The 27,900-nt window shown below is 36.7% G+C and overlaps 1 protein-coding gene across 5 annotated transcripts; it reads left to right on the top strand.

The window, feature by feature from the left end:
* Positions 1 to 27,900, top strand: LOC105751146 (zinc finger protein 501). 5 transcript variants are annotated; one of them, XM_031954351.1, is made up of 7 exons: positions 1 to 694; positions 1,843 to 2,132; positions 2,795 to 2,851; positions 14,894 to 14,994; positions 22,570 to 22,696; positions 22,983 to 23,078; positions 25,690 to 27,900. In XM_031954351.1, exons 4-7 carry the CDS (start codon positions 14,980 to 14,982, stop codon positions 26,916 to 26,918), a joined length of 1,467 nt encoding a protein of 488 aa, XP_031810211.1. In that variant the 5' UTR covers positions 1 to 694; positions 1,843 to 2,132; positions 2,795 to 2,851; positions 14,894 to 14,979; the 3' UTR covers positions 26,919 to 27,900. The 5 variants fall into 5 exon arrangements, with proteins under 5 accessions (XP_031810211.1, XP_031810210.1, XP_012409191.1 ...); XM_031954350.1 differs by lacking the exon at positions 14,894 to 14,994 and having other exon boundaries at positions 2 to 694; XM_012553737.3 differs by lacking the exon at positions 14,894 to 14,994 and having other exon boundaries at positions 2 to 694; positions 2,778 to 2,851.

The following is a 27,900-nucleotide window of genomic DNA, read 5'->3' as shown; positions in this document are numbered from 1 at the left end:
TTTTTGAGCTTATATTTGAACCTAGATCTTCCGGGTTCCAGGCCCCATTCGTTCCGCATCTAACCTTAACTCTCCAGAGATGTTTCTGCCTGGTAAAAAGTGGATGAAATCCTTCTATCTCATCCAGCGACTGCAAATGGAGTGCTTTTCTACCACTATTTCAAAGTGTTAGAACCACTTCCCTCTTTTCACCTCTAGCCCCTTATAACTCCACGCTACGAAAACAGACCATTCTTGGACTCTACAGACCCAGAAACAGAACCGGAAGGGCGGGCTTTAGCTACAATCAAAGGAACATTTCGTGATAAACCAACCACGGGGTGGGAACGAGAGAGGAACTTTCAATGACCACGACCTGTGACTGTCGAAAAATCGATCACTACCTGCAGGGTTTAGTTTTTGGGGCGTCCACGCGCTCTCAGTAAAGAGATCAGACCGTTATCCCGGAGACCAGAGAAGGAACGGACTTAGCGGGGCGAAGCCGCGAGACCTTTCGCCCAGGAACCCGCCAGAAGAGGGAAGCGATGCATTGTGGACTTGGTAGTCCCGACGCTACTAGGGTACAAGCTCTCCTTCCCCCCTCCCTTCCGAGGCGACATGAGAATGCGCGCGCAGCCTCGACGCCATGATTGGTTCTTTGGCCTCGAACCAGTTCTTTATCTGAGGTCAGGCCAGGCCCCGCACCCAATTCCAGGTATTTAGTGACCCGGGCCCAATTCCTCGCCGCACCCTGAACCCGAACTGGGCGGGTCCAGGAGGAGACTTAGGGGCCTGGCGCCGAGCATGCGATCGGGGCCGTTCCTTCCCTAGAGAGGGGCGGGACAAGGGGCGGGTTTAACTGCTGAGAAGGCCCGGGAGTTTGGGTTGGGGATGGGGATGGGGATGGGGATGGGGATGGGGATGGGGATGGGGAGAGGGGTGTGTGTGAGTGTTTGTGTGTGTTACACATAGAAAAACAAGAGCCTCTTTTGTATGGGTTTCATTTGTGTAAAGGAGTTAAGATTCCCTTGGTTTCCTATCGCCAATAACTATTAATCATCTATTCTGTGTAAGCCATTGTGATAGACATCGGACATATAAAGATCCCCAATAAAATATAGACCTCTCTCCTTCCTCTGTCCTATAATTTCATGAGGAATAAAAGACACGTATGTATCCACGAAGCTTTACTTGATAAGTACAATGGAGAGGTCCTGGATAAATGCCTGTTAAATGTAAGCAGAGAGAGAGATTGCTTCCAACTGGATGTGTGGGTAAATCTAGGATGGCACCCCGCAGAGCCTTGAAGGAAAAGAAGGGCTTCAGGAGGTGGATTTGGGGGACAGAAGCCCAGTCTCATTCTAGGTTTTGGTTATAGTATTAACAAATGCTCCGGGTAGGAAAAGGTGATCTAAGAAAAGGAGTGAGGGATAATCCAGGACTGTTAGATCGTAGAATAGGCCATTCCCATGCTGGTGTTTTATGAATTACAGCTAAAAAGTTTTAATGAAGCTAGTTTGTACAGGGCTTCTAATATCAGAGTTAAAGTGTTTATTTTTGTGCAGTGTCTATCTAAGTGACAATGAGAATTAATTTGAGGAACTCTTGACATTGACTCTTCAATATACTAGGTCTTCAGTTCTTGAAGGTCAGAGACCTTGTTTTATTCATTTTTGTATGCCCTATAGCAACTTGCATAAAGATTTGATCACAGTAGGTATCTTTACCAGTTTGCTAAATGAACAAAATTATGATTCAACATATACCTTTTGTATAACTCTTGCTACTTTTTCTACTTTAGTTCTTAACCCAGTAGCAGAGCTGCTAGGTTCCTTTTGCTGACTCCATCTTTTCTTTGTTCAGTCCTCCAGAGATTCTATAAAGTATACAGCTCTGGGCACCAGAAGAAGGGTTCTCTACTGCATTTCACCGCCAAAGTAAAGTGTCCTTTCTTCTGAATTCTCATGACCTAGAAACCTGGAATCCATCCCAAGTGGAGAAACTTTTGCCCAAAGTATCCAAGCAAATCTAGAAAAAAGAAAGTGTATGTCTTTGGGGGCTGTTGCCAGAACAATTCCTAAAGGGACACTGACTGCAACATTAAGAATCCATTGAGTAGTGGGTGATTTGAAGGATTGATCTTGAGGAGAAAGGTAAGTATTTTGAGCATTACAAAGAAGAAGATATGAATGGTCCAGGAAAGAAATTGCATCTAGAACTGATTGCCATGTAGAAGGAAAAAAAAATTTTTTTTCTCTCATGTAACTGCTTTTCCCCTTAGAAAATTGCACTGCTCTCTCACTCTGATTTCTCAAAGGAATGTTTCTGGGAAGGAAGTGAGATATTCTACTGAATCTTAACTTAATCCCTCCCCTAAAGCAGTTCAGGAAAGAATGAGGATTTTAAGATTGTGATACCATAGGAAGTTATGTAACAGAATGCTTTGGCTTTCATTGATACCATTCATAGAGTAGCTCTCAGTTTAATAAAAGTTTTGAGAACTGCACCTTGAGTGGTCGGATTATCTTTAAGACTGATCTTTAATTGGGACCATAAATAATAGATGAAATATCTAGAAGCTAATAGCACCAAAAAGATAAGAGGACCCAGGTCAGTGGGACTTCTTTTTGATCCAGAATAGAGATAGAATTTTTCCTGGACTTAATTTCACTTTCCTGCTTTTCACAAAGTGTTTGGGGAGTGAGGGTGTAGCATTACATCATTTTCTGTGAGAATTTCTACCCTGATAAGAGATCTACAAGATAGGAGGTCTCTCATGGCTTCTTTCTCATTCCCAGACTTTGTCTTTCCCCAGCAAGAGAGTACTGAGCAGGGGAAGATGAACTCTGCACTTCTGACAGCAAAATCCCAGGTAAGTTGGACTTTCTCTCTCCTAAAATACTATATTTCTAGTCTCAAAGAATGGGGAGATCTGTCCCCAGATCTCATAAAGGGACTTGAGCCCCAGTTGTTTTATTCCAGCAAATTAGAAGTGTTCCCAATTTGTCTGATGCCATTCATCATTGACTTTCTCTTCCTCAGCCTATCATCAAACTATTAGCAGATTATTCATTCATACTGTGTTCTTAGAATTGAACTTGAACCTGTGAACAAACCAAAAGAATTAGCATAATCTTTCTTCTTAAAGGCTCATTGGAAAGATATAAACATCAAACGACATTTTTATTTTTAACATAGGTAAAAAAAAATGTAAGAAATATATAGAGTTCTACAACTCAAAGCTAAAGGAAAAGTAAAATGAAAAGACTTTCTGAAAGAAGTAAGATTAGAATTAATCTTGATGAAGATTTGTATAGTTATAGAGAATGGCAGAGGGTATTATAAGCAGAGGATTAGAGCTGAATTATCATCTCAACAAACCACAGAGGAGATTGCAATAAAAGGCATATTATGGAAATAGTGAGTAGATTGGCAGTATAGTGGGGATCATTTTATGGAGGATCTTAAATGTCTGCTTGAAGAGTTTAGAATTGGTCTTGATATAGACAAGCAGTGCATTAGGGAAACTTTTGACACATGTGAAGAAAAAAGAATAATTGGTTCAGCAGAAAAAATTAAAAATGGGAGCTAGAGTTTTCTCCATGCTCTTTACATTGGACAACTGGCAGAATGATGATCTCAGTAGTAAAGTTGGACATGGGTGTTTAAAATCGGCATCACTATACATAAATAGTAATCTAAACATGGCACATGTGAGAAGGTTTTCACACACACACACACACACACACACAAATTAATTGATGTGCTGTGCTTCTTGGGACTCTGTAGTCTTGGGACTCTTCTAGTATGGCTAGGCCTACTAGAGGCACCAATTCCTTAAACATGAGTTTAGAATTCATTGTTATTTCCTTTGAAACTGCTCGTTTATGCTTTTCTTAACAACAACAACAACAACAAATGGCAAAAAAAAAAAAAAAAAAAAGTGGGGTAATTTCTTCCTGAGGAAGCTAATTATACAATAAAATCTTTTATGGCTTTTTTGTCCACAGTAAATCAAATACCATGGTACTTACCCAATAGGATTAACTTTCAAAAGACAGCTTTCACATTTTTGTGCCATTGTTTGATAATCACATATCACAAGGAGAAGCTAGTTTCTTAAGTCTTTAGGAGAAAGCAAGGTTCACAATTCATTATATTTTCCAAAACAGCTCAGTGAATCTCATTGTAATATATTCTGCTTAATAATTTCTATTATATAAGTGAATACCTCATGAAAATTGTATTCAGGATTTAGACAGTGAATGAAAATCTTTTCACAACAAATTTAAAACAAAACCAAAAAATTAATAGATTCTTATAGTCATATATCTTGAACATAGAATAATAAAATTATATGGAAGTAATCTTGTTCCATAAAAAACAATCTTAATTTTCTTTCCTTTCTTTTGTTCTAGTAAAATTACATATTCACCAAACTCTAGATCAGTACTTACCATTAATATTATCTTTCAAACATAAATATGTTGCATGTCTGAATTAGTTTTGGAAACACTGACCAGTAGGCATTCAGCAATAAATATTAGAATAACAAGATTTTGTTACATTTAAAAATTATGCAGTAGAACTAGAATTAAATTTGCATCAGAAGATTTGAGTTAGCCTACTTACCACCTTGTGACCTTTGCTAAGTTATTTAACCTATCTGGGCATCAGTTTTCACATTTGTAAAATGTGAAAGTTGGCCTTGATGACCACTAAAGCCTCTTCCAGTTCTAACTCTGTGATCCTATGTTCAAAAGAGGCAATTATTAAAAATTATTTCTAGAATATATACAGTTAGTCAATAAGAATTTATTAAATGCTAGATATGGATATACAAAGACAAAAATAGACTGCCTTCAACGATTTACTTTCCATTATGGGAGATATGTATATTAAAAAGATAAGGTAACTTTGGAGGGGGAGCCACTATCAACTGCCTAGATGAAGGGGTCAGGGAAGGGAAGAGGAAGCCAAGGCAGAGGTCATAATAATGGTCCCATGCACCATCTGTCATAGTTCAGTTTAATTTAGTATAAATTTATTAAGCATTTCCAATATAAAGGCCTTGTGCTAGGTCCTAGAAATGCAAAGACAAAATGGAACCTCAGCACTATATAGTCTTAAGGAGGAGAGAAAAGGAGAGAAATATATACATAACTAAGTATAGCTAAAAATTTATATTTATGTACAAAGTAAATAAGTTATTTGGTGGTAAGGAAGAATACAAACAATTAAGGGAAGTGAGAATGATTGAGGAAAGGGTCTTACATAGAAGGTGGTATATGAGCTTAGCCTTTAAAGGAGTTTAGGATTCCACGAGGAGCAATAGAAAAACTTTGAAGGAATGGGGGAATTTGGAAAGGCGTAGAAGTGAAAAATAATATAGTATTGGGGAAACAGTGAATAGACCAGTCTGACTGGAATATAGACCTTCTGAAGGAAAATAATGTTAAATAAACCTGAAAAGATGGGCTGGAGTCAGATTTTAGAAGGCTTTAAAGGTCAAAGAATTTTCTAGTTTATCCTAGTAGTTAGGGAGCCACTGAACATTCTTGAATGGAGAGTGAAATCTCCAGAATGTTAGACATCTAAATTTGATTTTGCATATATATGTGACATTTATAAAAAGTGTGGTTAGGGGAGAGGAAGAAAGGAAGAAAAGGACTTGTGGAATTATATAACTTTTTGGATATGGGGAGGTAAGGAAAAGTGAAGATTATACTAAGGTTTTGAATTTGGGTGTTTACAAGAATAGTGGTACCTTTGACAGTAATTGAGAAATTAGGAGGAAGGAAAGGTAGATTGAGGTTGATACTTAGTGGAAATCCAGGTGAAAATGTCTAGGCAACTACTTGGTGATTTAGGCCTGAACTTTTAAGAAGATAGATTTTTGAGTGGACTTCATATAGTCATGTAATCTAACAAGAACCTCCTTTACAAATCTCCAAAAAGTGGTCAACCAGGCTTTCCTGAAAGACTATTAGTTAAAGGGATCCTTTTATCCCCTCACATTCCATTCTGGAACTTTTTAATTCTTAGTAAAGTCCTTCCCTCCCCAATTTCCACCTCTTATTCCTGATAATGACCTCTAGAAACAAGAAAAATAAGTCTTTTATACATGACAACTCTGAATAGATGAAAGCAGTTATTATGCCTCAATAAAATCCTCTAATTTTCAAGTGAAAAAATCCACTGATCCTTATTCAGACAGTTCTTGCTTTATGTAAATTTGTTTTACACAAATTTTACTTTTATACAAAGAAGTCTAAAAGAAATCTACATTCTTAAAAAAAAAAAAAACACTTTCTTCAACTTTACTATATAATACTGCACTCTCTCCCTCTGATCCTGTTCCAGTGTCTTGGGCTCCACAGCCTCTCATCCGTCCTACCCTCACCCCCTAAATAAAAAATTCTCCAAATAAAAGCAGAACAACTTTCAAGGAAACCACTACTATGAATTGGACCTTCGAACCTGCACCCTGAAAGAGGAGACCTTTGCCTCACTACACCCACTTGTTCAAACCTAAGTGTTTATCTGCCATCCATCTGTGCTTGGGTACCACATGTATGTTCTCAGACATCAGATGTCATCTGCCTTCCTCTGTCTTTTTCAATGTCTAGGTCCAGGCCATGTATCTGCTCCCTACATGTTCTACTTAATTTTACCCAGGTTTGCACCATATTCCTCCTCCTACTTTGCCTTCTCTATCTTTACTCCCATGTGTCCTTGTACCATGTGCCATTTTTATCTCCATGAACTCATGTCCTTCCTGCCTTGATCCTTCCCACAAATCTATAGGAAATTTCACATTTCCAAAAAAATCAATTTATGTAGAATAGTCTGAAGAATAGTCTAATAGTAAATAGAAATAATAAAGCAAGAACTATCTGTATAGCAAAATACTGAGTTTCTCCACCATGTTGTTTATTCTTCTCTAAACAGTCTTCAGTCTAATAGTGGACCTTCCTCATATGTGTTATCCAGAATTGAATAAAGTATTCCAGATGTATTCTGGCCAGAGCAGAGGACAACAGGTCTGTCTTTTGCCTAGTGTTAGATACGACACATTTCAATGCAACATAAGATGGCATTACCTTTTTTGTTACTATGTCACACTGTTGATTCATATTGAGCTTATAATACATTAAACTTAAAAGATATTTTTCAAACAACATGCCATACCTCTCATATCTTGTAATTATGAAGGTGATTTTTTAAACACAAGTATCAGATTCAACACTCATCCCTGTTAAATTTTATCACATTTGATTTTGCCTAATGTTCATTTATTAAGATATTTTTTAGATCTTGATTTTGGAGTCTATTATCTAGGCTTTGTGTCATATGCAAATTTAGTAAGCATGTTATAGGACCTAGTAGATAGGATGCTGGATCTGGAGTCAGGAAAACTTGAATTCAATTTGGAGCTCAGATAGTTAATATTTGTATTACCCTGGGCTTGGGTTACCCAAGTCACTCAACTTTATTTACCTTAGTTTCTTAATCTGTAAAATGAGCCAGAGAAGAAAATGGTAAAAATCACTTCAGTATCCTTACCAAGAAAACTCCAAAAGAGGTCATAAAAAGTCAGACAGGAATGAAAATGATTAAACAACAACATTCTTTGACTCCTTATAAGTCACTGATACAAAAACAGGATTAATGATAAATCCTTGGGATACTTTGTAGAAACTTTCCAAGTTAAAGTGAATCCATTAATGAATTTCCACCCATCTATTCAAGCCCTTCTGAGTCCACCTAACTATGCCACTATGTAACTTATTCTTATCTCCCTGTCTTGTCCACATAACTAGAATTTATCAAATGTTTTGTTGAAATCTAGGGAAACTAAATCTAGCATTTCCCTTAAGCTACCAATATAGAAACTCAGTCATAAAAGGAAATCTGGTTAGTTTGGAATGACTTATTCTCTTTTTTTTTAATGACTTATTCTTGATTAAATTATATCATACTGCCTTTTATAGTCACTAGTTGTTTCTCCTAAATTTTTACAATTATCCCTTAATAATGGACTAGAATTTTGTCAGGAATTAAATTTAAACTCTCTGACCTGAGACTACAGATTACACTTTTTTCCCTTTTTTGAAAAGCCAACTTTTTTGCCTATCTACTCTTTTGGCAAAGTTCACTAATTATCTCTCAATATCCCATCTGTCATTTCCTTTAAAATCTGGGAATGTTGTTTATCTAGACTTAGTGACCTGACTTCATCCATGACAATTAAGTGGTCTCTTACTAGTTCCCTTTTTGTGTTGATTTCAACTGCCTTTAGTTATTTTTGTACTGTCCTTTCCACTCCAAAGAGTGTTCTTGGCAGAGAAAACAGAAGCAAAAAAATAAGCTGAGTAATTCTACTTTCTGTCCATTATTGTCATGCCATCCACCTGAAGCAGTGGTCAGATACCTTCTTTGAACACACTATTTTTACCCAGATAAATGAGAAACCCTTTTTATTGTCCTTAAAGTTCCTGAAGAATTTCACTTTATTTTGAATTCTAGTATTCCTAACACAGTTCTTACAAAACAATGCACATTTTTGTATTTTTTTTTCAGTTTTATGCCTTTTCTTCTATCCTTTGTACATTTCTTTTTAAAGTTTGAATTGATGGGTTCTCTTGCATTTACATGGAAAAAAATCTCTCCATCCTTATCAGAATTGTTATTGTTTATGTCTTCAGAATTTTATAATATTCCTGTAATTATTTGTTGAATTCTACAGTAGAATTTTAATCTATGTGATCCTGTCATTTCTCTGGTCACTTTGAAATTTATTTTACTCAGTCTTAAAGTGCATGGTAGACTTTAACCAATTCTCTTCTTCTTCTCTGTCATAAATCCTAACATGAAATAAATATATTAGCTGATTTCCTTTGAGAAAATAGAGAATTCTAGCAATTATGCAGACCTCCATTACTATTATATCATACCTTTCTGCTAGGCTTATAACATTTCTCAAACTTATCATATATGATGATGAACTCATCTTTTGTTAGGTGGTAATTTATTCCACCATTAATTGCTTCTATTTCAGTCTAATTGCTTCTGCATGCTGTTTTGTTTCTTCTACTTCAACCTAGTTTCTAGTAATATCTTATTAGCACAATCTGCCATTATCATAGGATCCAGAAAAGTAGTGGCTCTAATTACAAGGTACTTATCAATGGCAAATTTATACTTTCAGCTTCCCCATTCCCAGTGATTCAGAATGATTTTCCAGGATGAGCATTTTCCTGCTTTCCTAATATTCTTTCCCAATATTCCTTATTCAACGCAATCCTACTATTCCCTGGTTTTACTCCCTTTTCTCCTCTGTCCTCTTTTTGTTATTTAGAACTTTTATTGTCATTAATAAATTTCCCTTCTCAGGCTAGGTCTGATTTGCATGGTCCAGTGGTTCAGGCTGAGGATTGAAATAAAATGAGATTCTTGTAAACTATCTAACATTTTACAGAAAGGACAGCATGGAAGGCATATTCAGCAAAGATACAGCACTGTTTCAAGTATTTGCAGCCCCTTTCATCTCCATGTGGAAAACATATCTAGTCAGAGGAGTGTGTTGATTCACACAGTAGTGAGATGTCTATTAAGTCTGAGAGACATCATTTCTGGATCAAGCAGAAGTGACTAGAAGCTGAGTCAACATCTGGACCAGCCAGTCCTGAAAGATGACTTCACTGCCTTTAGGGTAACAACTAGACCAACCTGTGTGGCAGATACCCTTATTGATATTATTCTGACCATTCACTATCCCTTTGTGGTAAGATTCTAAAGGTCCTCTAGAGCTTTCACTATATTAGTGAAATATATATTTATATATTCTATTATATATTACATATTATAATATATATTTATATAATTATATGTTTTATATATTATATTATATACATATAATTATATATATTATAAATATATATTTAATTGACACTAGGGCCATTACTGCATAGCACTGAGTTATAAGAGGCTTGGTGAAGACATCATTGGAGATAAATGTAGGCAAAATATAAACAAAGACATAAAATATGAACAATACAATACCTCCCCTCCCCGTCATCAGGAGTGACTAAATATGGAGGAAAAACAAGGATCAGAAAACTGAATCTCTATCTACCCCTTTCAGAAGGATCTTCATGGTGTGATCTATATGATGAATGATTACAGTTCAGAGTGCGTAAAGTAGTAAATATGAGCAAGAATATCACTAAGAACATCAGGATCACAGCACAGATGATGGCACTCCCAGCACAATCATTAATCTTCATCATGGTTCAGGGCCATGTAGGGAAGTAACTAAGAAGTCATTAATCTCTTAGCTTGCAGCCTGTCCTGGTATTAGAGTCAGCATCAAGACTTTCCTTGTAACACCATGCATTCATTGTTCTCAAGCCAACTAAACAGGACCTCCACATCTGTAGGAGAGGGGTGACATTGAAATTTTACCACTCTAAAAACCTTTTCTAAGGGGCTTCCCTTTCTATCCTGGGAGCTGATCAAGGACTCTTGATCACCTTCATACAGGGATTCAGAGTCATGAGTTAATTAATTTTCTTTTCTTCCAGGTTCATTATAAATATTCCACATTCATTATAAGTATGTGGAAATAGCTTTTCCTTTCCCATCTCATTAAAAAAAAAACAAGGCACCTCCCAAGAATTCTGATTTTTTAAGAGAAGAAGGAAGAGGAATAAGCACTTATTAAGCACCTCTCACATGCTTGATACTATGCTAAGCACTTTACAAGTATTGTCTCATTTGATTCTCACAACAATTCTGTGAGGAAGGTGCTTTTTTTTGTTCCCTTTTTACATTTAAGGAACCTGAGACAAGGAGACATTAAGTGACTTGCCCAGAGTTAGACACTAGTAAGCATCAAGGTCAGATTTAATTTCAGGTCTTCCTGACTCTAGGATCAATGCTTTATTCACTGTGCCATCAATTGCCTGGGAATGAGTCTTTCTGAGAGTTGTCCAAAAATCACAGTAGAAAAGAAAGCTGTTAAATGCAGTGACCTGAACCATTTCTCCTGAATGTATGAAGCCCCTTGCGCAGTAGGGGAGAAGGGGCCTTGAGATCCTTGCTACTATGTTCCAGGGATGGAATAAGGAAGGTTCATTGTGAACCAGAATTAGGTCCAAAAGCAGCCCATTTTTATCAGGTAAGTCTTTTTAGAAGCCAAATCTAAGAAATCTCTGAAGGAAGCCATCTCCCTTCCTAAGAGTGCCAATTTGTCATGGATTTGATTTCAGTAATTAGGGTCATGATGATTAAACAACCATCAATGCCTTTTCTTTAGAATGATCATATAATCCCACATTCACCTTCAGTTTGCTCCCATGTTTAGATTGATAATGGACTTCTTGACCTGTGCCATTCTTTTGTTTGATGTTCTTGGCCTGATTGTTCATTTCAACAGAGGGCATTTGATGACTGTAAGGTACTGACCATACCTTACAATTAACTCATATATGGAAGATGTTGGCAGAATTTTTCCAAAACTTTTATTAATTAACCAGATCAGTTTCCTCCAGGCTTCACACCCACAGTCACTCTCCAGAAATCAGTACAGCTCAGTGCCTTATCTGTGCTGTTCCTAAAGACTTTATTACATGCTAGCCATGCTTTGCCTTATCTCAGCTTACTGGGAGAACTTGACAAGACCTCTGCCTCTCAAAGTATCATATGTTACTGGACTGATTGGTAGTTGCTGAGGGCCATTTGTACATGCCTCCTACTGTATCTTTTGGTGAATAAGGAATAACAGAGATCTGTAGGAGTCAGGCTCACTAGGCAGGATGAGCTAATAGAAGAGGGAGAATGTCAAGGCTAAGACTAGAGAAGCCTCAGCTTCTAGTGGAGTTGCTACCTATTTGTGAACATTGTAACACTATCAACTCCTAGTTTTTGTGATTCTTCCTGCTCTGCTGCCCTGAACTGCTGCTCTGTACTGCTGCTGTTAATGCTGGAACTTTGAAACTACTTTGAAACTATTCCTGTTGCTTGAGTCTCTCTGCCTTCAGTGCCTGTGATGCTGCTTATCCTGGTAAAATCTGTGCTACTAGTGATACCCCTTGCCAATATCTGTGGTCTTAGTGAATGTCAGTAGCTTGTTCTGTACTGCATCCAGGCTCCTCTTACCTCTCCCCCCACATTTTCCCAAAACTTGACTAAGCAGAGTAGACCTTGGATTTTCATAATGTTGGTCTCCTACAACTCATTCCTTTTTGGGCCATCCAGTCTATGGATTCTGTCACCATGGACTTATCTTGTCTGGCCAATATTATGTCATGGATGTAATAGTGGATATCATTGTCCTCAGGAAGTGGTGCCTCTTTCTGGTCTCTCTAACACTGACATTCAGAGAAAGAGTTCAAGTAGGAGCAGTGGGGAACAATTATGCAGGTAGATTGGAGTTCTTCCTAGGTAAGTTCTTATATAGAGATTCTTATATAGTAAATATACTTCTATAATAAATATACTAAGTAAAAAACCTGTTCTGGACTGGGTAGCCACAAAAATAGAAAAAGGGCAGTAAATTTGACTATCTCATTCTATTCCTATGGGACTTGGCTATAATTTCTGAAAAAGTCAGAAATGGCCTCAGTGATTATTGTAACAGTTTTGTTCAGCTTCCTATATTCCCCTATAAGTTATCAGGTACCATTCACTCTCCTTGCTGTCCACATGGGTTTATTGTAAGGGCAGCTGGCTTAGTGAAATATTCCAGCTTCTTTCATTCCTATAACTTAAGGAAATTGCTTTTACCTCTTTTAGAATCTGGGATTGTTTGAGATTAATTACACAAGATGACTCTGGAAATTCCAGATGCTTTCTATCTGACCTACCCAAAATATCTGCCACAGAATTTGCTACTATAAGCACTTAGAGAGTTTCTGACTTCCAAGAATTCTTGGTACCTCTTTTCTCAGTGGCCTGTCCCCCAAATCACTTAACTGCTAAATCTAGTGACCTTTTCTCCATAAACATTTTTTTTTGAACTTTCTGGGATACCATTATCTCCTGGTCTGCCTGTGTAACTCCTTCTTTTTAGTCTCCTTTGTCAGATCATTAATCATTTCCTGCCTCCTCAGTGTAATGCTTTTTAGGACTCTGCCCTGGACTTTTTCTCTATATATGCACTCTTTTGGAAATCTTTCTTACTCCCATGGGTTCCATCTTGTACAGAGATGATTTCCAAATCTATATCACTAACCTGAATTCTCTTCTACCAATAACTGTCTGTGTTTTCCTAGCTATTTCTATAGGAATTTCAAATCCAGTATGTCTAAAATAAAACTCATTATCTTACCCCTTGAATCCACCACTCCTCCAAACCTCTATTTCTTTTGAGGAAACTCTTGTTTCCAGGTGACCCTACTGTCAACTATGTAGCCTACCATGTTTTTTTTACCTTTATCCACCATATCTAGTCAATTCCCAAGTCTTGTTGATTCTCTATAAAATCCCTTGCATTCTTCTCTCCATTTATATATAGGGAACATTCAAATTCAAGTCTATATAATCTCTTTCATGGGCATTTGCAGTGAGCTGATGGCCTCCTAATTAATTTCCATCCTTTCAGTCTCTCCCCTCTCTGAATCATCCTCTATACAGATGCTAACTAACCTTTCTAAAGCAAAGTTCTGACCATATCATTCTCCTGTTTAAAATCATTTGAAAACTCCCTTTCCCCTCTAAGATTTGATAAGAGTTTCTCAGTCTAGCCTTTCACAGTCTGCATCCAAACTGCCTTAGCAAAGTTATTTCAATTTCAGGTACTCTGGATTTTAACCAATCTGCTCCATTCTATTCCCTAAACTCAACATTACATAGCCTAACTCATTAAAAGCTGCTACCACCACCACCCACTCCTAGAATTAATTTTTCCTTCCTTTTCTCCATCTCTTATCTTTCTACAGGACTGAGCTCAGCTGATAGCTTCTCTATGAGGTCTTCTCTAAATTCTAATTGTTTCTAGTGCTTTCTGTCTCTTTAGATTATCTTTTATTTTACTTCTCTTCATGGATGTCATATATTCCCATAAAAGAATATAGGCTTTCGAGGGCAGGTACTGTTTTTGTCTTCATATCCCCAGTGCCTAGCATTTGGAACATAATTGAATTGAATTAACCATTGTGGCATATTGGCCCCCAGGGAAGCTTTACCAGAATTTGGGGGGGAACAAGTAGGCCAGATACAAGATGCAGAAGCACATATTCTCTCTCCTTTCTCCTAGTCATGTATCAGGGTTTTATCAGGTCAAGTTAAAAAAAACTGGTGGGCCCAACTTTGACCATAACGAAAGTCAAATTTTATGTTTGCTCTGTCATGAAAATGCCTGCTGCTTTACAGCCTTCCCCAAGTGTTAGAAATTCTATTTCAATTATGAAAGATACACAACTTTCAAGAAAAATATGCCCAACATATCTTCTCTACTCATATCCCCTCTGGATTATATTCTTTGTCTTGGTTTCTAAGCAGATCTCACAGGCTCTACACTGAAACCCTCACAAGGGTGTTAGCCTACCAGTGTATGTCAACTCTGACAACAATGTAAAAATGGCTGAAAAACCTCTTGGATGTTGGTATTGTCCATGATACTTATTAAGCTCCACTGCTTTGTGCTCAGTACTTTCCCAATGATGCCCATCTCTGGTACATAGCCCCAATTGAGCTTTTGTACCTCAAGCTTCTTGTTAATTTATTCCCTGCTCTAACAACCTCTTCCCTACTCATAGAGAAATGAGGTTATGACCTTTCTGCGTTCTCTTAGTGGAAGTGCTTGACTACCAAAACATGTAAATCCTCAATCTACTGCCATGTCTGGTCCTTGAGACTGTAACCTTTCCACACTGTCAGATAATACCAGTATCCTCTCTGTCATTTTTAGTCTAGGATCTCCCTTAACTCAGATTCTTCCTGTGACCCAACATGAATGGAGGCTGGTCGCTCCTGCTATTGTGGCAATTCTAGAGGATGTGCAGGTTTAAGGTAAGAGATGTGGAATACAGAGTGACATTTCCAAAATTACAGTAACTCTTTTTTCATATGTTACTTAATTCAGTCATCCACAGTCATAACTAGCTTTGATTCTCACCAAGGACCTAGCAAGGTTTTTGAACTGATAAGTAAATATAGTCTAACCAGACCTAATTTGGTTTTCTAGCAAAGGAATCCCAACTGCATGCTGATTTCCAAGCAGTGAGATCTGCTATCATGATTGAAACAAGTTTTGTGATGTTGCAAATACTGTTACTTCTAGGTACTTATATAAAAATTATCCAAAGGGTTCATTGCATCAGGTAGGACAATGAACTTCTAGAGCTTGAATTTTATGTTCCAAGATTTATTGTGTAGTCGGTGTGCTGGAGGCAGTGTCCTCTTCTTTATCACAGTAGTGGCAAGAACTCTGAACCAGAGTTTCTTTCTGATCACAGTCTTTCTTTTATCACAGAGACAATTAAAAGTCCTATTCCTGTGCTACCAAAACAATCAAGTACTGTTCCTTTGTCTCAACTAAACTCTATTTCTGTTTCTGCATATTCTCTGTGTGTGTGTGTATGTGTGTGTGTGTGTGTGTGTGTGTGTGTGTGTGTGTTCCACCACCCTTCATTAGAATATAAATTCTTAAGGTTTAAGTCTGTTTTGTTTTGGTCTTCTTATCCCCAGTGTACTCTGTGCTAGAAGAACATAGTAGTAATTCATGAATGTTTATTATATAAATTAATTCTTAAGCACTGTCTATAATACTGAAGCAAATGATTTCATTCCTCACATTTAGAACATGAGTGATTTTTATTTTATCTCACACATTTGTTGCCCAAGTTACTTACTCTTTACACCTCAACAAAGCTTTTGCATGTATTGGACTTTATACTAACAGTGACACCTGCTAGGTCTGGGTCCCTATACTCATCTCCAGTGTTCAGGCTCAGCCAAGTTCCAGTCCTATGTTTGATGATGATGTTCTCCAAAAGTGGGATTAACTTCCTTGAAAGGCAATGTTTTTCCTCTTGCTTGAATTCCTCAAATAAAGCTAGATGAAGCTTTATAATGTATAAGAGATACTTATTTGGGTACAGATTGGACTAAATGGCCCCAGATTATTCTGTAGACAATCTATCCTTCATGCAGTTGTAGAAATAATCTTATTAATCTTAGAACTGACTGTTATTTTTCATCTCTGACTAGGTATTTTCTGATCTCATTCTTTACTCTTCCACCTCTTAGTATGCATGGAGATCATTCAGTATACCTTGAATATCCATCCCACCTAATCTCTACTTGTTGAAATCCTTCTCTTCGAGTTGAACCTCAGATGCCATTTCTTCTGTAAAACCTTCCTTGATATTCTCAGAACAAAATGATCTTTCCCAAAGTTTTTTTTTTTTATAGAGATCATTGTCTGATTCTTTTTGAATGCCCCAACATGTTATGTCTTATAAGATGATAGATTTAGAGCTGGAAGAGACCTCAGAAGCCATAAAATCTAACTCCCTCGTTTCACACAGGAGGAAACTGAGGTCCAGGGAGGCTAAATGACTTCTGCTTATTTTGTATATCTGTCACAGCACCACCCTTATTAGCTTGTAAGCTCCTCATTGTAAGGCCCATTTTTCATCTTTGTAGCCCCAGCATCTAGTAAAATTCTTGTACACTATAGATGATTAACACATATTGTTTCAGTTGAATTAGCTATGATTTTGATATAGAACCCTGATAATCTGGTCTAGTTGTATGATAAATTCTGGGTTCCAAATAAGAAAAGACAGGACCTGAAAAATCAGGAAAGAATGGAGACTAGGTTACTGATGTGGATAAACCCACATCAGTTCTGGTATATGCAGTTGTACTGCATACATTTGGGTTCATGTTTTCTATGTGGTAGTTTTGCCTTCACTTTTATTTTTTAAATTACAAACCTAGATTGGAGTAAAGATAAATCTATTACCACTCCCATGATTCTACCATAGCAGCATGAGTAAATGAATGAATGAAAAAACATCCAATGTTCCAGGCACTGTCTTAAATGCTAAGTATATCAAAACAAGGAAGCTATGTTCTAATTAGGAAAGATATCGCAAAGGGGAAGTAAATGTGAAAAGAGAGATGAGAGAACAGTGACATGGTTAGTAGCATGGCTTGGGAATGTTTGGGAAGTATGTAATGGACTAGGAACTGCACTAGACAATATGAAAGTTAGTTAAAAAGAACTTAAAGTCTAGGAGGTGAGAAACAGATCTGAGTGGGAAAAGCAGAGAGTAAACCCAATTTACTAACCTGGGAATAAGGGATGTAAGATACCATGACTTATAGTAGATTACAAGATGAAATAGAGCTGACCCACATTGTCCGGCTAAAAGCAAAGAGATCAAAGAAAAGAAGATAGAGGAGCCAAAAAAAAAACACTCTTTTAGGCAAAACTGAGCATGACTTCCTTTTCTGCCAAAATTATATATTTTATATATATTATATCTTCTATATGTATATATTTGTTTCCCTCAGTAAAATTTAAAGCTCCTTGAGGACAGGGACTGTTTAGTTTTTGTCTTTCTATCCCAGTGCTTGACACATTGTGGCATTTAATTCTTTGTTGATTGATTAATACAAAGATAGAGGAATTGGAGTAAATTTAGCACATCCCAAGCCTCCAAGGGAACAAGGAAGACTGTTGAAAGAATGTTAAACAGGAAAGCACAGAAATAAGGCATGGATCACTTTTCCTATGTAGACCCACTGCTTAGGTTTCTCAAGAAATCACAGATCAATAACTGCCTTGTATTCTAAGCATGGGGGTTCTATGTAATTATTAATCATTTCTCACTTCTAGCTTCAGCCTGCCAGAAATTGTGATTGTTCCCTTCCTCTCAGAAGGAAGAAGAATAGGTCTTAGAGTAGACATATTGTCAATATAGCAGGGAAAGACATTCAAGAGTACAGACACAAAACAGCCCAGGTACCACTCCCAACAGTGCTTAGCCTTTGACAAACAGCTAAATGATGTAACCAGTAACTGAGCCATGATTACTTTTAAGGTATTTAAGGAAACCAAAAGGAAGGGAAGGGAAGGGAAATGGTCTACCTTGATTCAACATAGTCAATATATGGTGGTGAAAGATCATATGATAAGAGTCATTAGAGAGAATAAAACCAATTGTGGCAAATGGAGGTAAAAAGATGGTATGGCTTCAGTGTTTTATTCCAGACTTTCCCTCACCCCACCCTTGTGCAGGCTTTCAGGGATCAAAAAACTATGACCTACCAGCCAAATCTGGACCACTTATTTTTATTATAGCCTGAGCTAAGAATATATATTTCAAAATAAAAAATTTATTTTTAAAAAGTAAAAATATTGGGGCAGCTAGATGGTGCAGTAGATAGAGCACCAACCCCCTGAAGTCAGAACCTGAGTTCAAATTTGATCTCAGATACTTAACACTTCCTAACTGTGTGACCCTGGGCAAATCACTTAACCCCAATTGCCTCAGCCAAAAAAATAAAAAAGGTAAAAATATTTTTAGGTAAATTAAAATTCCTTCTTAGCTCACAGGCCATACAAAAGCAGTCAACAGCCAGATTTGGCCCGTGAGCCATGTTTGCCAGGTCCTATTGTAGTACATAGCTTGTACTATTCCAGAGTCTACACACAACATGCACCAGAACTGAGGACATAAATAAAGATGAAAGTTGTAATATTCACCTTAGTTCTGCACAACTACTTGAATTTTATTAGCTCAGCCTACTCCCAATTTCCTATGCTTGATGAAAAGTAATGTACTGAGAAATTCAGAAAATGTAGATAAACCAGAAGTCATTTTGCAAATAGAGTAGATTCAATGAGAGAAAGTTTACAGATGTGGAAGGAAATTATAGATTTCAAGATCCTGGAAGTAAAGAAATAAGATAATTTTCTCTCTCCTTTTTTTTTTTAAATTGAGAAGATACACCCAAAAAAACACAATCTAGCCATAAAGTACATTTCTCAAACAGGAAAACTTTCCAATACTACATATGATTTTGTACCATTATGATTAAAACAAAAACTTATTAAAGTTTTTGTTGTCTAACATTGTCTTTACTTAGTTGTAGTCATTGCAGAATCTTTTCTGCAATCTTACACATATATATACACTCACACACGGACATACACTCTCATAGATTCTTATGTCTCTTTTGAGCTCCTTTTCTTTTATAGTTCGTGATAACATAATAATATTCAATTATATTCCTATACCTTAGTTTGTTTAGTCATGCCCCAGTTATAAGGCATATTGTTTTCAACCTTTTGCTATTTCAAATATTGCTTTTATAAGTAATTGAGGGTTTTTTAAGTAGGTATGCATTTTTCTGCTGACCATTAAGTTCTTTGGGGCTATAAACCCTGTGGTGGATTCCTTAAGTCAAAAAGAATGAAATTTTGTAAATTATCTTATGCATTTTAGAATTTTTTTTCTAAAATGGTGAGACCAGTTTACAAATGTGTAGGTACTTCTGAGGAATAAGGTTTAAGGTATAACCAAATTTGGGTCATCAAAATTAAGTTGAGTGATGGAATTAAGTGTTTTAAATCATAGGAAGGTCATCAATAAAGCTGCTGAGGTCATTAGAAACTATGATAGTAGAGAATGGAGTAGAGAAGAAGATTGAGTTAGGCATTGAAGAAGGCTAGAAACTAGCTAAAATGATAGTAAATAATTTGAAATGGTCGAGAGAGAAAGTGGCAAACAGATGTCTTGAACTTCAAAAGACAAGTAGTGATCTAGAAGCAAAAAAAAAAAAAGTGACTTTGACAGAGTGTTTTTAGAGTAGGGCGGGAGGAATTGGAGATAGTTACAAATAATGCTTTGTCCTGAAGAGAAAAAGCTAAATTAAAACCTTGATGGATAAAATTGGTGCAGCCGAGAATAGCAGAGCAGCATCTGCTCAATATTCTATGAGAACCCAATAAGCATAGAGGACCTCTGTAAACATTTGTCACTTAGCCCTGTCCTGGGCATGATATGGTTGTCTCCTTCCTCCAAAAGGAGAAAGAATGAATCAGAATATATATGTGTTTCAGCCAGACTGACTTGGTTCTGCCCTAGTCACCTGCATCAGAAAGCATGTTATTTTTTTATACTCTACCTAGAGTTAAGAATGTGTCCTGAAGTTGTGTAGAATACAACATTGCAGCAATTTCTGCAAGTCCTGATATTCTCTTTCCACCTATCAACTTATAGACAATATATTAACATAAGTAAGAATTGTACCCTTGCCTTCTTCTATAATCATCTCTTAAATTCATTTATTTATTTTTTGCTGAGGCAATTGGGGTTGAGTGACTTGCCCAGGGTCACACAGCTAGGACTTGTTAAGTGTCTGAGATCAGATTTGAACTCGGGTCCTCCTGACTTCAGGGCTGGTGCTCTATCCACTGTGCCACCTAGCTGCCCCCATCTCCTAAATTTATCTATGAATCATGGCTTTTGGTTTTATATTATTTGCATTGGTATTCTGTACCATATACTTTTAAAAAAATGTAGGTTTTCTATACAGTGGATGGAAAATTCAAACAGTTTCTTGTGGCACACTAGAAATAACCACCACAAACTCAGTGTGATCATCACCAATTTGACCGAAATAGTAGTAAATCCATTTGAAGTCTAGCCCTTGGTGATACTAGAGTCACGAGTCTGCCAAGAGTTTCAGGGTCTTCACAAGGGCTTTTTGGTCTTCTACCACTGATATCCATCCCTATGACAGCAATAGAAATATTTATGATAAATGTTGTCTATATTGTAGGGCTGTAGTTTTACTTATCTAACATGGTTGCTATGAGTGAGGCCAGGAGGTATGCCAGCATGTCATTCTTTAAATGCTAAAATATCCTTGTTGCATTTGTCAAACTAGGTGGCATTATATGGCATGCAAAATGCCCTTAATTCATGTATGTATGTATGTATATATACACATCCATATATACATATACACATGTATATATGCCTATAGAGAGAGAGACATGGGTGTACGTGTGTGTGTGTGTGTGTGTGTGTGTGTGTGTGTGTGTAACTGGCTTCTACTTGTGTGGAGCTCTAATCCAGTTAAAATATATACCTATCTTCCCCACAGAAGTCCAACTTTGTGTAGACTGGCCCTGAACCTTTTCCAAAAATGTCCAAAAATCACTTGCAGTGAATAATAACTGTAGGTAATAGTTCTCAATAAGTAAAAGGATACATTTGTCCTCTTGAACATGAAGAAAATAGGATCTCAGATGGTATGTTATATGTGTGTGTGTGTGTGTGTGTGTGTGTGTGTATTACATACTGTTTCAGATAAAGTACTTCCATGAATAAGAGCACTTATTTCTACTCCACCATTTCTGTTCATTTAATGTTTAGATGGCAAAAGATTGGTGGGACAATTTTACTTGCTAGTATTTGTTGAGCTCTACTCCAGAAATTCTTTGAGCAAGACAACTGCTACTAATGTAGATTCTTTGAAGATCTTGAAAACTTGATCTCAAAAGATACATAGTCTTATGGTACAAAGCAGGATTTTGTGCTACTTTAGCCACTGCAGTCTAAAAATACATACTTGCCTCATTTCATGGGTATTATTTGCAATATCATATTGCTTAAATGGCTTTCTTAACTGACTGTATTAAGCTTTTTTTTGAGGTAATGTGATATTGTCACCCTCCTCCAAATACCAATTGCAGCATCAGACTTCATTATAAAACAAGGGAAACAAAAAACCTGCTTTATTATGAATTGACCAGACTATATTTACAGTGGAGGGTTGTATTTTATGTGCGACATTATGATGAGGCCATTGACAGACCAAAGACATTTAAAGAAAAGCAAAAACTAGAGGTGTTTAGCCAGGAGAAAAAAAGATTTAGAAAAGACACAACAATTACCTTAAAATAGTTAGAAAGACTATCATATAAACTGTGATTATGATTGATTCTTTTTGTTTCAGATGGAAGAACTAGGAACAGGAGGTAGGAATTATAAGGAGACAGGTTGCAGCTCAATAAAAGCAAGAAAACCTAAACACTTGGGTACGAAGATGAATTGGGCAACTTTATGATGGAATTACTCATTTAAGGTGTTCTGAGATTAAATGATCAATAGATTAAATGGTCAGTATATCAGAGAGATTGTAAAGCATAAGTAGTCATCCACTGGATGGGAGATTTCAGATTTCAAGATTCTATCACCCTAGTGAGGTCTTCACTTGCTTCTCTAACCTGGGTGGATCCCCTTTTACTCTGAATCACATGCACTTTTTTCTGTACCTTCATAACTTAACACTGCCGTATTCCAGTTGTGACAAATTGGATCTAGCAAAAGTATGTCCTTATCAAGAACACTGACCAAGGCCTTTTTTGAGCCTCTTATTTAGTCAGAATTGGTGCTGTCCACATGGTATGAAATGGATTAATAATTTACTTAGAATATAGTTATCTTGAGAAATTATCAGAATCTGCTTCCTATTCACTTTTTCTGATACTAGCAACTCTCTCCAAGGCCATGTCAATAAATGGTACCAGGTTGAGCAGAAGTGTGTTTGGCTTTTCAGGAATCATTGTCCTTCAAGGATGTGGCTGTGGATTTCACCCAGGAAGAATGGGGGCAACTGGACCCTGATCAGAGATACCTGTATAAGGATGTAATGCTGGAAAACTATAGAAACCTGGTCTCAGTTGGTAAGTGTGGTATTTCTGTGTGACTCAGAGTTATTTTGTTTCCTCAGTGATTAGATGGTATAAAGCTTCTCCCCTAAAACATTTATCTGTTTAGGGACTTGGACCTGAATGATTAGAAATTCTCAGTTCACTTTGGGCAGAAAAACAAGTTGTTCCTCTTCCCTCTTTCCTTCAAAAACTCCAAGAAGCAAGGAGATAAAAGCTAATGCAGGAATGACTTTTACGTCTGGTCCAAATATCTAAGTTCTTTGGGGTTTTTTTTTTTGTTTGTTTGTTTTTTGAGCAGGACATCAAGTTTATAAGCCAAATTTGATATCCCAATTGGAGCAAGGAGAAGAGCCTTGGATTATAGATAGAGAAATTCCAAGAGGTGTCTTCCCAGGTAAGTTAGAAAGACCCAAGCAAAAGAATCACTGTAAGTAACAAAAGGGATTATAGTCTAGTTTTTATAATTTTCTTTGAAGCCATCTAGGTATGTATATAAGAATGAGGTTATTTGGCATAATATCTCAAATACCTTAAGCTTATTTGATTCTTTAATATGTTGAGGTAATCTTAGAGTTGAAAGAGATCTTAAAAGACAAGTTCAAACTCTGGGAATACAAAAAAGAGAAAATTATACAATCTTTACCTTCAAGGCATTTATATTCTGTTGAGAAAGGCAGTATATTTGAATATAGTTATACAAAATAAACACAAAATTAATCCACAGTAATTATGGAGAAGAGAGTTAGCACTTGGAAAGATCAGAAGTGATCAAATTAGGGGTTTGAAAAGGAGATAATGAGTTCAGTTTTTGGAATGTTCTGTTTGAGGTTCTGATGGGATTTACAGATGGAAGTGTCCTTTGGGCATTGGAAATGTGGCTCTTGAGCTCAAAGGAAAATCAGAACTAGAGATAGAGATATGAAGGTATAAAGAGGAGTTAAAGTGATAGTAATAGATTAGACTGCCAAGGGAAAGATTATAGGAAGAGAAGAGGGCCAAAGAGTGGAATGTGCACACCAACAAGATAGAGAAATGATTAACGATGTAAAAGAAAAACCAGGATTATGTGGTGCCCTTTAATCTGAGGAAGAAGAAAGAAAACAGACATCACTAATATCAAAAGCTGGAAGCATTCTGAATAAAATTGAGAGCTTTAATATTTGGGACTTTGTGCCTCCATGAGATCTCTTTTTTAAAATATTCAGAGGTTCCTTGATTGATTAATCAGGACTGCAGATGTCTGTGTTCTAGCATTTTGGGTTCCAGGAAGACAAGGAGCAAAATGCTTCAGAAAAGATGTTCAAAATTACCAGTTTTCCCAAGATCCCATGAAGATAGTGGTGCATAAGATACTAACGTATATCTTGGAATAACAGTTTATAGGTGATCATTTATAAAAGGGATTGCCACATATCAGGCAAAAAATGCTCTGGTTAAAAAGGCTTCACAGGTTTCCATGGGACAAAGCCAGTGGCATAGGTGCAACACTTCCCTCAAAAAATGTGTTTTAATTATCCATATGTTCATAGTCAGTAAGCATATTTAAGTATCTCCAGTGTTCCAGACTCTGTACTAAAGCACTGGGGACACAAAAAAAGGGCAAAAACAGTATTTGTCTTCAAAGACCTCACAGTCTAAATGGGGGAGAAAACATACAAACAACTATGTAATGATATGATATATACAGAATAATCTGGAGATAATCTCAAAGGATGGCACTTACTTAAGGGGGGGGGGGCGGTATAGGGAAAAGTTTCTTGTTGAGCCTTGAAGGAAGCCAAAGAATCCAGGAGGCATAGAAAGGAAAGAGAGTACCAGGCATGTGGGACCTTCAATGAAAATGCACATATTTGAGATATAGATTGTCACCAGATCACAGAGTGTGTGGCAAGGAGTAAGGTATTAAAAAAAGCTGGAGAAGAAATGTCCAGGTGGTAAAAACCAAACTAGTATATCAAGAAGGCTGAGGATTGATAAGAGTCCATTTTCAATTGTATGGTGTGGTCAGAAGCCAGACTGCAGAGTTAAGAAGAGTGAATGGAAGTGAGTTGATTTAAGAACATATAAAAGACTTGTCTTGCTGCAGTAAGAGGTGAGGGCCCAAATTAATTAATAAAAAACAAGTTTGTATTGAACCTAGTCAAGCACAATTTCTTATTTTTCTCTAGTTTTATTTAGTAGCATATGAATAGGAACAAAGGCAAGGATAATGGGAGTAATCCAAGTCTGGGATTTGGCAGGAAAAGATTGATATGAGAATAAAGGACTCAAGAAAAAATTAGAGTAGTGTACAGTTGAACTAGTTTACCAAAGGGTCAAGATGAGAAAGGGAAAAGAATGTAACCTGTGCAGAGGTTTCCCAGATGATGGCTTGGGAAAGAACATGAGGGATAGAGGGATTAGAAGTCAGAGTGAAGATGAAAGATTAGGGATCATGAGGCAGAGGGAAAGATGTAATGATAAAATATTATGATCAGATAAAGGAGTTTTAGAGTACATGGAAGTAGAACACTTTGGGGTATTAGCAAGATCAAAAGTATGATCATCTATGTGTAATTGAGTTGAAGTAAAGATCATCATGAAAATTTAGTAAATTTAAGAACTGGGAAGTTATAGCCCCTGAGGGAATATCAATATATATTGAAGTCCCCTAGTATTTGGATAAGAATTATGGATGACAGTTGGTGAGCCAGACACTGAAGTCATTGAAAAAGTAAGGAGAATTCCTAGAGGTTGGTAGATAATAGTTACTAGAATCTTCATTGGATAATAAATAGATTGAATGAACCTCAGAGGAAGAAAAGTTATCCCCTTATTACTATGTACCCTTTCTCTCTTTTTCCATTCTTTCCCCAAACTCCAAGGCCATATTTGAAAATGTCAGAGTATTGTACTCTGTATTATTATTATAGTATTATTACTACTATTTTCTCCTTTTCTCACTTTAGTGATTCCTTTTTCATTGCCTAAGCTACAGTATAGAGTTATATTTTTCTTTCTTTCAGACTGGGAAATCAGACAAGAAACCAAGAAGTCAACTATAAAGAAAGACATTTTTGAAGAGAGATCATTCCAGAAGGTAACAGTGGAAAGATTCCCAAGGGATAGCATATGGTACTCTAAGCCAGGTGAAACAAGGAGATTTGAAGACCATCTTGGGGTTGGGGCCCCACAAGAAATACAAGAGAGATATTTAAAACAAACAATAGTTTCCCAGACTAAAATCTTACCTGAGAAGAAAGCTCCTGAATGTAATCAGTTTAATCTAGACCCAGTCCTTATTATGGAGCAGAGTATTCCCACAAGAGAGAAATACCATGAATATGATCTATATGGAAAAACTTTTGAATATGATTCAGACCTAATCAGTCATCAGAAAATCTGTGTACCGAGGTCTTATGAATGTACAGAATGCAGGAAAATTTTTAGTAAAAGTGCACTCCTTACGCAACATTGGAGGGTCCATACTGGGGAGAAACCCTATAAATGTAATGACTGTGAAAAAGCTTTCAGTAAGGCTACTCTCCTTATACAACATCAGAGAATCCATACTGGAGAGAAACCTTATAAATGTAATGAATGTGGAAAAGCTTTCAGCCAAAGTATATGTCTTACTCGACATAAAAGAATTCACACTGGGGAAAAACCATATGAGTGCAATGAATGTGGGAGAGCCTTTAGATTGCGTGGACACCTTACCCAACATCAGAGAATCCATACTGGAGAGAAACCCTATAAATGTAGTGAATGTGAGAAAACTTTTAGTCAGAGTACAGACCGTACTCAACATGAAAGAATTCATACTGGAGAGAAACCCTATAAATGTATTGAATGTGGGAAAGCATTTAGATGTAGTACACATCTAACTCAGCATCAGAGAATTCATACTGGAGAGAAACCCTACGAATGTAGTGAATGCAGAAAAGCATTTTGTGATAGGTCATCTCTTAATAAACACCAGAGGATTCATACTGGAGAAAAGCCCTATGAATGTAGCGAATGTGGGAAAGCCTTCATTAGAAGTTCAGACCTTACCCAACATTACAGAACTCATACTGGTGAGAAACCTTATGAATGTAATGAGTGTGGAAAAGTCTTTAGCCTGCATGTACATCTTACTCGACATCAGAGAATCCATACAGGAGAGAAACCTTACAAGTGCATTCAATGTGGGAATGCTTTCAGGCACAGTTCAGCTCTGGTCAGACATCTGAGACTTCATAGTGGAGAATAATCCTTGGAATTTAGTAAATGAAGTAGTTTCTTTTGGACTTAATTCATATTCAAATACCCTACGATCATAATAGCACCAGCTATGATTTTATTTGATGTACTTAAATGAGAAATATGCTACTTCTTCACCATCTCTTTCCCCACTAGATATCTTTCTCCCATAATATATTTCCTACTTTTTACAGGGCATTCTCATCCAATAATGGTTCCTCTCAAAACCAGTTTTTTTAAGGATTTCATTTAACAGGAATTTGACTAAGGTTATGAAGCATTTTACATTGCTGGGTAGTTTTTTTGTTTGTTCTTTTGTTTTTAACTAATTTTTTGGTTTGGGACTCCAGAACATTTTTATATTGTTTTTTTGGTGATGAAACACCAAAAGTAATATGTGAGTCCCATAGGGTTAAGGAAGTTAGTTGATCATTAGATGTATTGCCTTTATGTGAATTGGCTTGTTTTCCTTAGCACTAGAATTGTATTGGTGTAAGGAGTGGATTTATTTCCAAGTTTCATTTAAAGATATAGAAAGAAATTTATTTTCAAAATAAACTCATCTTTAGACAAGTACACTTCATGAAGCAATCTGTTGAAGCATGGAAAGTTGGTTATGTATTTTGATAAAAGGAGTTTATCAAACTCCTTTGAATGTACAGCCAGGTACACACAGTACCTGTGTGTACCCACAGTTAACTAAAAACATACAATTTTAAAACCACAGTTTTATGGTTTTACCACAGTTATGAAATCACAGAGCTGAAAAGGACTTCAAAGGTCACCTCTTCTTCTTCTTGTTTTATATAGGAGGCATCAAGCCCAGAAGGACAAGTGATTTCCCAAGGTCACATAGATAAGACCTCAGGTCTTTTGATCCCAGGCCTTCTAAATAGTGTTAGTGCTTTTAAGAAAATAGCCTTTATGGATAGATCACCAGCCCTGAAGTCAGGAGGACCTGAGTTCAAATCTGATCTCAGACACTTAATACT

Source organism: Sarcophilus harrisii, chromosome 2, assembly GCF_902635505.1.
Source record: "Sarcophilus harrisii chromosome 2, mSarHar1.11, whole genome shotgun sequence".
NCBI lineage: Eukaryota > Metazoa > Chordata > Mammalia > Dasyuromorphia > Dasyuridae > Sarcophilus > Sarcophilus harrisii.
Note: the sequence above shows the minus strand (reverse complement) of the source record. Positions and strands in the feature narration are given on the sequence as shown.